This window comes from Paramisgurnus dabryanus, chromosome 14 (genome assembly GCF_030506205.2).
Source record: "Paramisgurnus dabryanus chromosome 14, PD_genome_1.1, whole genome shotgun sequence".
Taxonomy (NCBI): Eukaryota; Metazoa; Chordata; class Actinopteri; order Cypriniformes; family Cobitidae; genus Paramisgurnus; species Paramisgurnus dabryanus.
Window position 1 is genome coordinate 4,237,397 of NC_133350.1, and position 13,840 is coordinate 4,251,236.

Consider the following 13,840-nt stretch of genomic DNA (forward strand, 5'->3'; position numbering starts at 1 on the left):
TTATCATATAAACACTTTAATCATAGTGGATGACCTTATGACCTCAACATCTCAAAATAATGATCAAGAATCAGAAGTGCTGGAATAGCTCACACTGGGAGTTTCTCATGGGTCAGGTCATGTCAGCTTATCTTACTTTGGCTTGGTTAGCTTTTCCATTGAGTTTAGTATCATTGCAGAGTGGGAGAGATTGTAGGCGTGTCGTTATATTTGCGCTGCCTACTGCTGTGACGTCATACAAAAAGTGTGAGCGAGCATCATTGGAATGCAGTGTTTCTGATACATTCTGATTGTGATCCGGCACATCGTGTACACCTCTGTCTCACAAGTTTCTGTACAAAAACACCCGTGGCGTCCACTGAACCTCATTTAAGTTGCAAACATGGCAATACATGCGGACGTGTGCCTCGCGGATGTGCCGCCACAAACTGCAAGTCTGGAAAACACTGGGGTTCCTGATTCTCAGCCTGGGAACTTACAACAAAGCACAGATGACAATAGGTTTGCTCGAGACAGCACAGTAGTTACAGTAGATCTGTCATACAGGTTAACAATGCGTTAATAATATGTATTTTATACTGTGGAGTTTCACATCACAGTGTCTTTAAGAAAGTTTCCAAGATGCCACATTTTATTAGCTTAGACTTTGTCCAGCCCAGCCTTAATGTAAAAATATGTTGTCTGAGGATTGCTATTTAAAATGTGTGTATGAATCAGGCCCACATTTATGCTGTGACCATGAGTGATACCCTAAATCATCTGCAGTCTGTTAAGTGTGCTATTACCAGGCCTAAACGGAATCAGTGGAAAACTCTGCGGAATTCCACAGATTTAATAACTGTTATTGACAAGCACACATACCCCATGCTTGAGCGTGTTTGTGACCAGTAACTGTCATTGACAACAAGCACACATACATAGCCTATCTGTCAGGATCCTGGCCGAATCTTGTTTTCTATTATATCTTGTCATGTTGGTAGGGTCTTGACAGTACAATACATTGTGTGGGAAATGTGTGGTCTCAGTATTGTTTATATTAGACCATGTATTTCCCGTGTCTTGTCACTTTTTACCCGCTCCCTTGCTTGTTGTTATTTTCACCTGTTCCCCTCATTAGTTCTCCCTGTAGAGCAGTGTTCTTCAACCCTGCCCTGCGTTCCAGTTTGTTTATTTATGACCTTCCCTCGCTAACTTCCCTCAGTCTCGTTCACTCGGATGTACGTCATTGCTTATGTTGTACGAGTGCCCACTTCTGCTGGAACACTTGAAGTAGGTTCAAATGGATCACCCTAAGCCCTTGATCACATGGAAAGTGGAGACCGCCCCTCCATCATTTGAACTGTGCAAAGCGCGAGTTGCTGAAGTGACGTCACAATCGTGTTGCATTGTGGGATATGAAGCTGCATGAAGTGTCAAAATCGAGGGAGCAAGAGTCTGTCCATACAAACTTCCCTTGTACACTTGACGAAATGGAACGCACTTCAAAATGGCGACAAGGATTCCCCCGAGGGGAAGTGTTTAGGGAAGTTTGCGAGTGCGTGTCTAAAACTTTCTGGAAAGGGGTCCATGAGGACCAGGGTTGAGAAACACTGCTACTGTATAGAAGGCATGCATTGACGTTACTTTTTCCACGTGACCACGCCGGAGCATGCCCTGTTGAGTGGCAAACGTTCAACAAAATGGCTGGTTTTCATAGCGGCTGCTTTGAAAATGCCAGTAAAGCTGACTAGTATCAGCTTAAATAGAATTTAGTTGGCCTTAAAGGGCGTTTTGCAGGTAAAATTTTTCAACGAATTTGTGCAATTTGCTTGTTACTAATAAACATTTAAACTGTTATCCATTGTATTTTATGTTGTTGAGTATCACAAAACCCGAAAAAGTATGAAAAAGTACAGCGGTTTGCAATGATTCTCCTTTCCCCCACAACGCACTGTATGACGTCACGCTGGGGAGAGAATTTACCAAAGCAGCCTTGAGAGCATTGAGAATGACTATAGAAAGACGAGTAAAGTACAGTTCTGATAGCGCAGATTATTTACATAGATAGATAGATAGATAGATAGATAGACAGACAGATGGATATAGTACAGAGAGATAGGCAGACAGCCAGATAGCATAACGTTAGCATATTATCTTCGTGTAGAAAGTAAACAAACAATTAACATACTCGTGCATGCTGGCTTGAGGGGGTCCTTGATCCTGCCTGAAGTGGGTGTAACTTTTATGCGATCTTCAGCACAAACGGTTTTGGCAGCATGTCTCTAATCCTGGAAGGTGAGTGAAGCACGTCACATCTGTTCGCGGGGACCAGCGACCCAAACGCACTCACTTTCTTACAGCCAGTAGCGGAATGGCAATCGAGAGAGTCGGGACTTTCCCGGTGGGTCGATCTGATAATAGTTATACGTTTCGAGTTAACAACACCGTCTGGCGGCGTGATGTGCGCCGGTTCCCGCAGCCCGCTGGTCAAAGTGCAGCCTCTCTGCTCAACAAAGTATATGAAAGTGCTCAACCTGTTCGGCGGGTCCAAACATGTACAGGATTTATAAAAATACGGTGATCAATGAGCGGTTCCTCCTCAAATGGCATAGTCTGTCGTGATGTAAAAAGCCGCCGAACGCCTGTTTATTACAGTATGTATGCGGTCGGATCCGAGTGTGCTGCAGCTGCTGACTGCTGCTGCGTATAAAATGATCGTGTGATTCGTTATAATCACATAAACAATATAACAAAGCATCCTTTTATTTCACAAAACAATATATTTGAGATATTATTTGATAGACTAGTAAGTGTGGATTAAGGATGTTTAAAAATCTCTAGCCTGGTGGTCAGGACATGAATGGATCAAATCAGCAGATTTGCGAAGTTTTATTTATCTCCACATATATCATAAATAATAATTAGCATGGTAACTTTGCAGTATAAAACATTATATATTTCCTACGATGTATATATGATTTCCAAATTATATACGTAAGTATTAAACAGCAATAAATGTCTCATCTATCTCTATGGCTCTGGCTGAGTCTTTCTCCACTTCTCCCCAACGTGACGTCATCGCAGAATTGCGTTAAAATAACCGTTAATACCAAAAACGTAAAAAAAGTGGTCTTTAAGACCATTTTTGAGACATTTTAAAAATTATACACATATCTTGAGTGATTTATGTACCCATTAATCGACAGTGGTGGTTAACCTGCAACACGCACTTTAACATAACCCTAACAACTTGCCAACCAACCAGTAGTCTGTGGACATTGGCATATGGCCAGACATTGCTTTTCCTGACATATATGTTTGTCTTGCCTAATACTATTAAACCATCCCACCTTTGTAGAACACAAGGCTCATCATAATGGATGTTTTTTAATGAAGGCTCACTGACAAAACTTTGCAATTACACAGAATAAGAGTATTCATTTATGTGTATTTCATTTATTTTAATCTCAAAATTTTACATACCAAACGTATGGCTACTGCTACTGATTTACTTCTCCTTTCAGTGGCAAAACATTCAACAAAATGGCTGGCTGTTCTAGCGGCAGCCACGAAAATGTCAGTATAACTGACAATTATCAGCAAAAATTTTATTTAGTTGGACTTGATAGTGACTAGCAACTTGTCAACCCACCTGTGGTCAGTAGACGTTGGCATGGACGATCCATTTACTTCTCTTTTCGGTGTTTCTTGGCAGTCTGTACGATTGCTCTGAGTTCTTGATAAATCTGTTAGTACAGTCTATCGCACAACAGCTTTTTCCAATTTGGAAGCGTTTTCCCCGTGTTCTTGCTGATTTCACACTGTACACAAATTCTGCCGCTCTATCTTTTGCCACTCAGTGGGCATAACCGCAGTCATGTTTGCCAAAGGTGACGTCATATGAACCCTCTATTTAAAGTTACTTTGCTCTTTGTTCTGTCTGTGATCGTACTGTTTTGTTCCTGTCCTGTTTCATTTGTTTATACCAAGTTAAGTCAAGTTTACTGTTTAGCGTTTTTTCAAGTTTTGTCTAGTTTTGTCCAGTTCATTGTTTAGTGTCATATATAGTTTAGTCTAGTCTTGTCAGTGTTTTTGCAATGCTTCTTTTATGTTGGTTTTTGCCCCATCGTGTGTTTTTGTTTTCTGTTTATAAAATAAAGTTCAGTGTTTTCTACATCGTCTGCGCTTGGGTTCGTTTCCAGACAATTCCTGACACTATCCCGCGCGTTTGTAAGCCGTCATTGACAAGTACATTAACCATGCGTGTGCTGTTTGCTTTGACCGTTTATAGAGACCACGAACCATTTGATATTTGAGATTAAATAAAACTTACCGTTGAGTTAAGCAGATCTCACTTGTCTCTGTCGTCTATGTGACGCGCAGCAGTCAGCACATGATCATTTCAAATCCGTTTACAAGACAAATGCAAAAAAGTCTGAAGATTCTGTCTGGCCCTGGATATTACTTTTCGAAGGCCTTGACCTCAATCTTAAGCAAGTGGAATTTCATCAAAATCCTATTTAGTTACCTTAAAGGAGGGCAATAGATAAAAAGTAGCATATCATTGAGAAATGGGTGGATTTATGGACTTGCCAAGTAAATAACCAACTAGCAATCACCACAACAAATGTATAGCACTGTATGAAAACACCTTAGCAGCATTTACATACAGTACAGCATTTGGCATACGCTTTGGCAATCAAACCCATGACCTTTATTTGCCGTGCACAATGCACTACTAGTTGAGCGATAAGAACACAATGCAGTGTAGCATTAAGGCAGTTATACATTAGGATTTATATTCTGCATTTTGTTCATTCTTTGAACAGTTTTGTTTATTACAAGGCAGTTCACAAAATGTTATCGGTATGCTTGATATCATTTAGCAGGATAGGAAATTACTTGACCCAGAATGCAAGTGCTGGAATGCAATAGCCAAATTAATTCCTCTTTGTGCTACTTCATATTAGCAGAAACCCAAGAGTCTCTGACACATGCCGGCTTTGGCTGAGCCTTTTTCCTGGATGTTCCTTTTGTATGCAAGAGCCTTGTTGACATGCATCTGAAAGTGATAGATTACCAGACGGGAACAACTTAATGGAGTGCGAAAAAACGGATGAGGATGCAGGTCACTGCAAAAGATTAGACTTAAACAAAGAGGCTTTTTGTGGAGTTAAACCATGAAGCTTGGGAGTTCATTGTCTCAGGAAAAAGCATTTTAGTGCAATTAGAAAAAGTGGCATTGAATCTTATTTCATCTATAGAAGAAAGACAGGAGGAGTTTATGCTAAATCTGAACTTGTTCAGAGCTGTTAAACAAAGCTCTCGCATACAAAATGAACACTTAAATCAAATTACTTAAAACAAAAGTTTGCCATTTTAAGAGGTGTGTAATAGCTTTCTTGTAGGTCATGGTGTTTTGTAGCTCAACAAAACGTAAGAAAAAAGTCTCTTCAAATCAATTTTCAAGGCATAAAAATTAATCTCTGGTATCATGGACTACACACTGAATAGCTCTTTTGCCAAAATTGCTTTGATTTGATGCATTATAGTAAATTATAAATAAAATTGAATTCTTTTGGTAGAAAGCATTTTAATGACCAGAGAAGGATTTCGGTCAGAGAAAAATTTCATTTTAGCTATAATAGGAATATAACAAGATGGCAACAGTTTAATAGGAATTCACTGTTAGTTAGAGAATGACTCCAAAATATAAGCCAAAACATGAATGTGTCATTAGCCATTACTAGTACAATTACTATAAAAATAATAGAAGATTGGATTTCCAAAATATTTTGGTTTTTAAATTAAGCTCCTGTCCAATTCTCTCTGCAAGCTATTCCCTGTCATTGTTACTTTTCCAAACCTGTTTGCATAGTACTTTTCCATTAGTTGACTTTAAAAACAAAAAAAATGAGACCACTCAACGTGGGGTAATGTGAAAATAAGGCTGCTAATTTGGAAAAAAATACATTTTTATTCATGAGCTGAGAGCATCTCTGCATGCTCCCTTAAAATTGAAAAGCTTCAGGCACAAGCGCTCAGTTGGTAGATATTATCTATTAAAAAGTGTGTAGGGTCCAAGTATGCTGCAGATTTAGAAGTACATGGTCAAAAGGTACATTTGGGGCCCTGCTTTTATATCCAGCCAGAAATAAAACTAATGTTTAAAGCTCTTAGTCCTACTTTATGTCAAAGTGATATACTTTGCAAGTTAATGGCCTATAATGTTGGTGTTTGGGTATGTATTTGTCACTGTTTAAAGCTGCGTCTGATAGGTTGCATTGCAGCAGAGTGCTCAGATTTTAAATTGTGTCCCCTGTAATGTGATATTTATAATTTGTCTCAGTGTATGCACTGAGATTTTTAAACAATTCAAAAATAGCTGCCATGGTGTTAGAAGCAAGCCCAAGTGAAATCTTGTTTGCAGAAGACAGATTTTGGCAATATTGGAACACATGCCATATACTTCTGTACAGTATGATTGCCCATTTTGGTTAATCCAATATTTTGGCTGGTTTGCTAATGCTTTAGCTACTAATAGTGCAGAGGAGTTGTGTTTTAACCTTGGGTCGAACCATTCCACAGATTTTCCCCAAAATCAGTGCAAAAAATGCAAAAAGTGCAGAATCCATCTGGGCCTTGTTAGTAGTGTTTAATTCCACAGTACCTTGTTTAAAATCAGAGTAACAAAATGTGAATTTTTTGTTTTGCATATAAACAGGATGCATAGCCTTTGTTTGTATGTACTGTAATGATGCATGTATGAAGTCCATTTTTCTTCCATATTTTGTCATTTTTACCCAGAAATTAAACCTCCTCACTTAAATTGGAAAGGGAAGATCTAATTTGTACCCTTTGATAAAGGTTTAAAACAAAGCAGAATAAATATTTTGGTTATTTAACATCTGCTGTTTCTGTGGGAATGAACAATGGATCTTTCATGCTTGTTGTGGGAATGAGAAACCTGTGGCCGTTTTTAAGGTTTTATGTCAAAAGCTCTTCAACATGGCTGACCAGAAAGTTCAAAGATTTGCTGCTTTGAGGTTAAAATGTGACTTTATTAGGGTCATATGGGTAAATGGATTACGCCTTTATTATTATAGATATGTCGTTGAACTCCAGTGGACCTGAACACTTTTAAGAAAATAAAAATTACGTCATATAGGCAATCATTTTTTAATAAATGTCATAATTGTTGTTTGAATCTTCAAAATGTTATCATGTTTACTGTGTTTTCCAAGGTCAAAGGGTTGATACACTTACTTTTTTAAAGTTGAACCAACAAATATTTTTCAAAGTCTATAAGCTTGCGTTGATCCAGTGTCCATGCTAAGCATTCACAATATAACATCCATTTGCAGTTTTAGTCCACAATCGTAAAACATTAAAATTTGGACATCAGTTCTATTCACCATCGTTTCCATTGGATTTTGTATAAAAGAATCCTTGTTCATTATTGTTTTCCAACAAAGTGCACACGCAGCGTGGTCTACTATGGAAAAGGCAAACGCAATCTGATCTGTTAGAGTTTTTCCATGCAAAATGAGCTTACACAAATGTGATCCATATTTCACAAACAGCTAATAAGTTTAGTGTTTTACAGCGTTAGGTTGTTGTTTTTGCATGAGGTATGGTGAATCCAGCGCAGAGTTCGAGCGGCCATCTTGCTATGCCCAACCGGCAGAGGGCGTACATTCAAAATCATGATCTAAATTCACCCAGTTTACAGCGTATCAGTCCCACAAGATTAATTTTTAGGATATGTGTACATAAATTAATTGTTAATTCTGCAGTTATTTGCGGTGTTTATTTTTTAATCGAGCAGGATAAGGGATAAAAAAACTTTAAGGTGGGTGTGTCTGCTGCAATTTGTTAATGACACGGGTATAAATAAAGTTTTTTGACATTAAGCTACACGGTCAGCGTTATTTCTCTGAATAAGTTTAGGTAACTTGGGGGGGACAGAGAATGAAAAACCATTTTTACCTTGTCTTTGTTGAATAATGGTAGTCTACCCGCATTCACGAACATATACAAAAAGTGCTAGACATGCTAAACATCTCAGTCTCATAGAAATTCCTCTTTTAGAAATGTCAGCCAGAAAACGACCTAATCTGAAAAACTGATGCTTATGACATCACAGGCATCTCACTGCCCCTCCACTTTGAAATAATTGGCTACATTTTTTTAGTGGCAGCAAAGTCAGCCAATCAGTAATGAGATTGCAAGTAAAGCCAGTAGGGGGAGCCAAAAAGGTGCAAAACCACTTGTTTAAAATCCCCCACACTAATAGAGCTATCTGAGAGAAGTTTTTAGGAAGCTTCTAAGGCATTACAGGCCCAAACAAATAAAATTTGTCTACATATCACATCACAGAACAAGGATAAATACCCCGTTCAATCATTCTATGTCACCTTTAAGATAACATAATTACAAAACCAGCTAATTATTGCTTGCAAATATGGTACAAAGCATGATTATTTATTTAGATTTCAGAATGAGCACGTTTGTCATTAATACTAAATATGCTGCGGTCTGTCTGCTGATACTGTAATAAAGATGAATGTACAGTAACTTACTGTTTAAAAACAAAATGTAACTTTCAGTAAATAACTATGTACATGCTTAGGATGTTTGCATTGTAATAATGTGTAGAGAGACTTCAGATATAAAAACGGAGACTATTAAAGTAATGTTTTATCATTAAAATCTGAGAACGTCCATTGATTTAATAGAATGTTTGGGCATACCAATATGGCGGTGCGGTGGCTTCACAATCGTGACGTCATGCGCAATCCAGTCATTTATATAGATCAGTGAGTACAGTCTGTATATTCACTATTTGCAAAACATTGTCGATGTGCCTACATATGCAAATATTTTGAACGTATATTTTGAGGACAAAAGCTTATTATTAGTGGTACAGTAGATTGCTGTATGGATGCTTTCTGTATTGCCCAACACTTAATGAATGGTGTAGCCATTTTAGTGTGGGCATGTAATTTTCATTTTTTGTGCTTACCAGGTTAATCCACGGTTTGTTTACCTAGTTCTGATCTTGCAGATGTTTTTTGATTGTCTTTGAAAAAAGGCGAAAGACCCCTTTTAAAGAGCGCTTTTTGTTTTGTAACCATCTGCTTTACAGATGACCTAATGGTGATCTAACAAAACAATGGCAGTGGTTTTCGTTTTAGCACCTCCCATTCATGAAAGCATTTATCAGCATGTGTTATCAGTGTGATGCATTACAGGGAAAACCTTGAGTTTTACAGAACAAGATCAATACAGAGAATGAACTGGTCTTTGAAAAAAGTACTTAAGATTCAGGTTGTTGGAAGCAAACTGGCACAAAAGTCCTTGAGAAGGATGTTTTAATTAAAGCAAAGACTAACATTTCTTTCGTTTAACTTATGCAAAATAAGATTGGGTTAAAAAGAAAAAGACAAGTCTGACTTACATATTTTGTACTGTGTTGAAATGTGTCCTTGTAGATTTCATGTTTCAGTTGGAGTTTTAGTAATAAAAATTTAAATAATTGCCATAAGATGAGAAAATCATACAAGAAACCCAAAGCCATTCAGCTGCTCTGAATCATCACTCAAGCCCCGCTGTTTTTATAGTATCATAAAAATTACATCCATTACAGAGCACAACTTATATGCGCGCTTGCCACGTACAAATAAACATACCCAAATATATGATTCAAGGTTCATATAAAAAGGGCATCAATCACATTTAATGGCTGTGAAAGTTAAACAGGAAAGAAAAGAAGTTTTCCCAGCTGATTGCTGAGATTTACTTTTGTCTTGAGGTTGTTTTGTTTTCTTTAATGCTATGCAGGGTCATGATTTCAGACTATTTACATTACAAGCGTTTTGGTGCTCTATACAGCTCAGTGGTAGAGCATTGTGTTAGCAGGACAATAAGTCATGGGTTTGAACCCAAACATGTGTTATTAACCACCCCGCCAAATTTGAATGAGGAAAAAATGGCAAGTAATAAAATAAGTTATTAAAATCTTGGAAAAACACAGGCATGATTCTCTGGTATCAAATGGTGGGGGCATGTCTGCTGTCTGCGCTGAAACTTGGTGTGCCTCATACATCTTGAAAAGTGAAGCCACTGGCTCTGCTCTTTCATCGCCCCTTGGTGGCTGGCTGCAGTACAAGTCATAAACCCTGCCCTCTCCATGCAAACAAATGGGACTTGGCTTTAAATAAAAAATGATTTACACTTCCAATAACATTTTTCGAAATATATTTTTGGTTAGGTAATTGTTATCACTCTAATAATAACTCAACAAATTAACAAATTCAACAAAACTCTATTCACTCAACAAAAATGATTTGATTCTATAGAAACGGGGCGTGTCGTTATGATTGGCGTGGTTGAATTGGGCGAACAAGCGTTTTGGAGGAAGTTTGATACCGGGGCTCCGCCTCCCGCTCCATGGACTATTCCTTCTGCACATGCATGGCTCCTGACGTTTTTATGAGACGTTTTATGCAGCGCCCATGATCGGACACTTTTTTGGTTTCAATGCAATGGAAGGAAGCGACGTTGCATCGTCCATCTTTTTTTACAGTATATGGCTGAAACCACACCCACTCACAGGAAAAGCTGCTGTGTAACTTTTAGAAGGATCTTTGGACAGAAATGCAATATAATATACGTAACTATATTATCAGTAGTGTATAAAGACCTTTCATAATGTTTGTCCTGTGGTGGAGATCATATGCGTTTTGAAATTGGGGGGGTGTTGGTTGCAATTCGTAATCTCACCACTAGATGCCGCTAAAATTTACACACCCCACCTTTAAATTTCTAATACCACTACAACCTGAATGGATGCTCACGATTGTGTTAGGGGCGGGGCCATGCTCTGCCGCTCTGGTGTTTTCCTTTCCTTAGACAGTTTTCGTTATCTTTTTTAACCGCACCCAAATAATTCTGAAACTGTTTAACGGTTACCCCAGACTGAATCTCCAAATTTGTAGAGTTTTGTAGAGAGGTTTCTGTGCAAATTTTAGTGGAAAGTGGATTTAAACGTTGAGATGTGTTAAAGAGCGTTAGGAGAGTACTACAGTTTTATTGGCAGCTGCACGCATAATATTTAATGCAGGCAAAATATTTAATAATTGAACACACAAGGGATGGGAGATTTGCTGTGTTTGACCTGTGGAAATCTGAAGAGGTTTTTTTTTTGAAGAGTTTTTTTCCTCAGTTCAGCAGGGACAGCTTTCATGTGGACCTGCATTTAAACAACTGAACATTTGACCTTCTAGCACTGTTTTGGTATGTTGTAGCCGTTTTATCTAAAAATTAAGCCGACGTTCCATTCTTTATTCTTTGTTTACTTGAACGTCCGTCCACTGATTAGCCATAAATATGTTAAGGGCCTGTTTGAAATGCTTAGTACAGATGGGCATTTATCACAAAGTTTAGCAAAGTTCAGCGAAACGTGACCTAAGTCAAAGTTCCAGAAAGCCTGGATCACCCGAGAGCCTCTTGTATCACTGCTGATGCTGAATCAGATCTTTTGATATATTTATTACTTCAAAGCACATTCACAGGGTAAAAGAGTGTCTGGTTGTATTTACTTCATTTAAGGGTCACATCTAAGCCTCACGGGTTTCCAGGAAATAAGTGGCTTTTGAGGAATTTAGGGGAAAGGGTTATCAAGCCCTCTCTACATTTCTGTATCCTCTGTGTTCATAAGTAATTAGTTATAATCATATCAAATTCATTTAGCTGATACACAGCATGCCTGAGCAAAGCTGAATTTTTCAGACTGTATTTATAAGGGTTTTCATGCCTCGTTCCAGCACGCTGATTTTGTAAGCTTAATTAGATTCAGTGCTTCATTCTGACTGAGGGATGAATTATTCAAAATTACAAGAGTTTCAAATGAGTCATTGCTTAATTCTTGTTTTGTACCGTACCGTGACTCTCACAATTTGTTAAATAGATCAGGCGTATATGCTCCTCGAATTTACTTTGAATAGCTGTCTCATTGAAATCGGTGCCAAATTTGGTGCCTCTAGAAGTCAGATTCAAACGTTGACTTGGTTCATAATGGCACTTGTACATACCAGGACTATGTAATGAAACCATTCCAATGTCAGATCCTTTTTTGTTACAAATGCTGTAGATAATATCTTTTAAATGCCTTTTCTATGCATATGATATAGATTTTATTGCAGGCTTGCCTTTCAAGTACTATAATATACCTGCATTTCTTGTTAAATTTTGTCCTCTTCTTTCGTTTTTTTTTTTTTTTTTTTAAATAAATTCAACCCCAGGTTCAGATGAGAGCTGTTGCATGGCTGGGCAAAAATGGGCAGAGGAGAATCAGCATTGCAATATAATGCCTATGAATACAGAAGACCACAGCTCTGTGTGCAGGTAAGACAGTTTTAATGTCTTAATATTTATTTATAAATGTATTATGTTAAGAATTTCTTATAATACCAGTTTAATCCCTAAAGTACCTATTGGTCGACTAGTAAAAACACAAACTACTAAAAATGGGTGGTACCTTACAGGACCTTAGAGAGCACAGGATCCTATTGCTGCTTTGTGATTATGTGCTTCGTGAACTTTCAAAAAAGCATATTCTCTAATAGGAAGTTGTTGTGAATGAAGTCCATACTGATATTTTGGCTATTATGTGTAATGCAAATGAGATAATAAAAGGTGCTGCTGATTGGTCAAATGCATCCAGTAGTGTAAAAGGCGGCAGTGGCAGCCAGTGACTTCTTTTTTCGAGGGAGCATGATGCAAAGTTCATCACAACATGTATGTAGCCCGTCATGTGTGTGGTTTGTAATTTCAAAATATGTGTATGGCGCGTCGAGTGATCCTATGTGCATCATGTGTCTTGTCAAAGTAAGTGCCTGCTGCAGACGCATCTAAAGGGTTTATGATTAAAGAGACGCTCGCATTTGCCAGATACTCGCATAATCTCTTGCGTAATCATAGTTTACTGTTAAGGGAGTGTCTTGCGTGTATTCTGTGAACGTGAGCGTCTCTTTTATCATAAACAGTTTTGACGCGTGTGCAGCCGGCACTTATTTTGACAAAACACATGATGCACATGGTTCACATGACGCAACAAACACATATTTTGAAAACACGAGCAACACACATGACACTCCGAACACATAATTTGAATTTGCGCCCCTTGGAAGAGCAGTCACGAGCCGCCACTGCAAGGCGGGTCTACTATCAAAACAATATTAGGTTGTCATGTTTAAGACAAGCATTTTCTTCCTCAAGTGTTATCCAGCAGCAGTGCTGTTCAGGTGCTCTGAGGGAGAGCAGGTGCCAGGCTGGCATGAATGCAGCGAAATCTGGACAGGTGTGTGATGAAGAAAGCAGCTCACCCTGTGATGAAGACTCTCATAAGGTACAACTCTCAGCCAAGAGAAACTGAGTCATTCATTATATAAGTAACATGTAAAATAATGATACAGAGTATACAGAATGCAACAAGTTCCATATGACTATTGGTTTTCAACAGGTGGGTCATAAGTCTTTACTAGTTTCCATCGAAACGTGAAGTGAATATTTTCAATAAATTCGCCAAAAAAGCAAAAATTTGAGAATTAGGTGCACTTCAATCAGGTTGTACGAAAAGACGGTGGTATTGGTAAGCTAGTAACCAAGACTAAATAAAACAAGGCACACATAGAAAATGGAGACAAGACAACATTTAGTTACGATTTGGCATTTATGAATGTATTGTGCACAGAAAAAGAATAGGCTTTATGCCAGCTGCACTACTTCCTGAACTTCAGCCAGCTCCTTGTTTCATGTCTTCCATTATTGGACAAACTGATTAATCCAGGTGTGTCTG

At 38.1% G+C, this 13,840-nt stretch overlaps 1 protein-coding gene across 1 annotated transcript in view; it reads left to right on the top strand.

Moving 5' to 3' along the window:
* fbln2 (fibulin 2) overlaps positions 1-13,840 on the top strand; it is a 71,596-nt gene that overhangs the window by 20,740 nt on the left and 37,016 nt on the right. The window contains exons 3-4 of the mRNA XM_065241195.2: positions 12,285-12,387; positions 13,261-13,390. Of these exons, the coding sequence (XP_065097267.1) occupies positions 12,285-12,387; positions 13,261-13,390 (233 nt within the window). The remainder of the gene's footprint in view (positions 1-12,284; positions 12,388-13,260; positions 13,391-13,840) is intronic.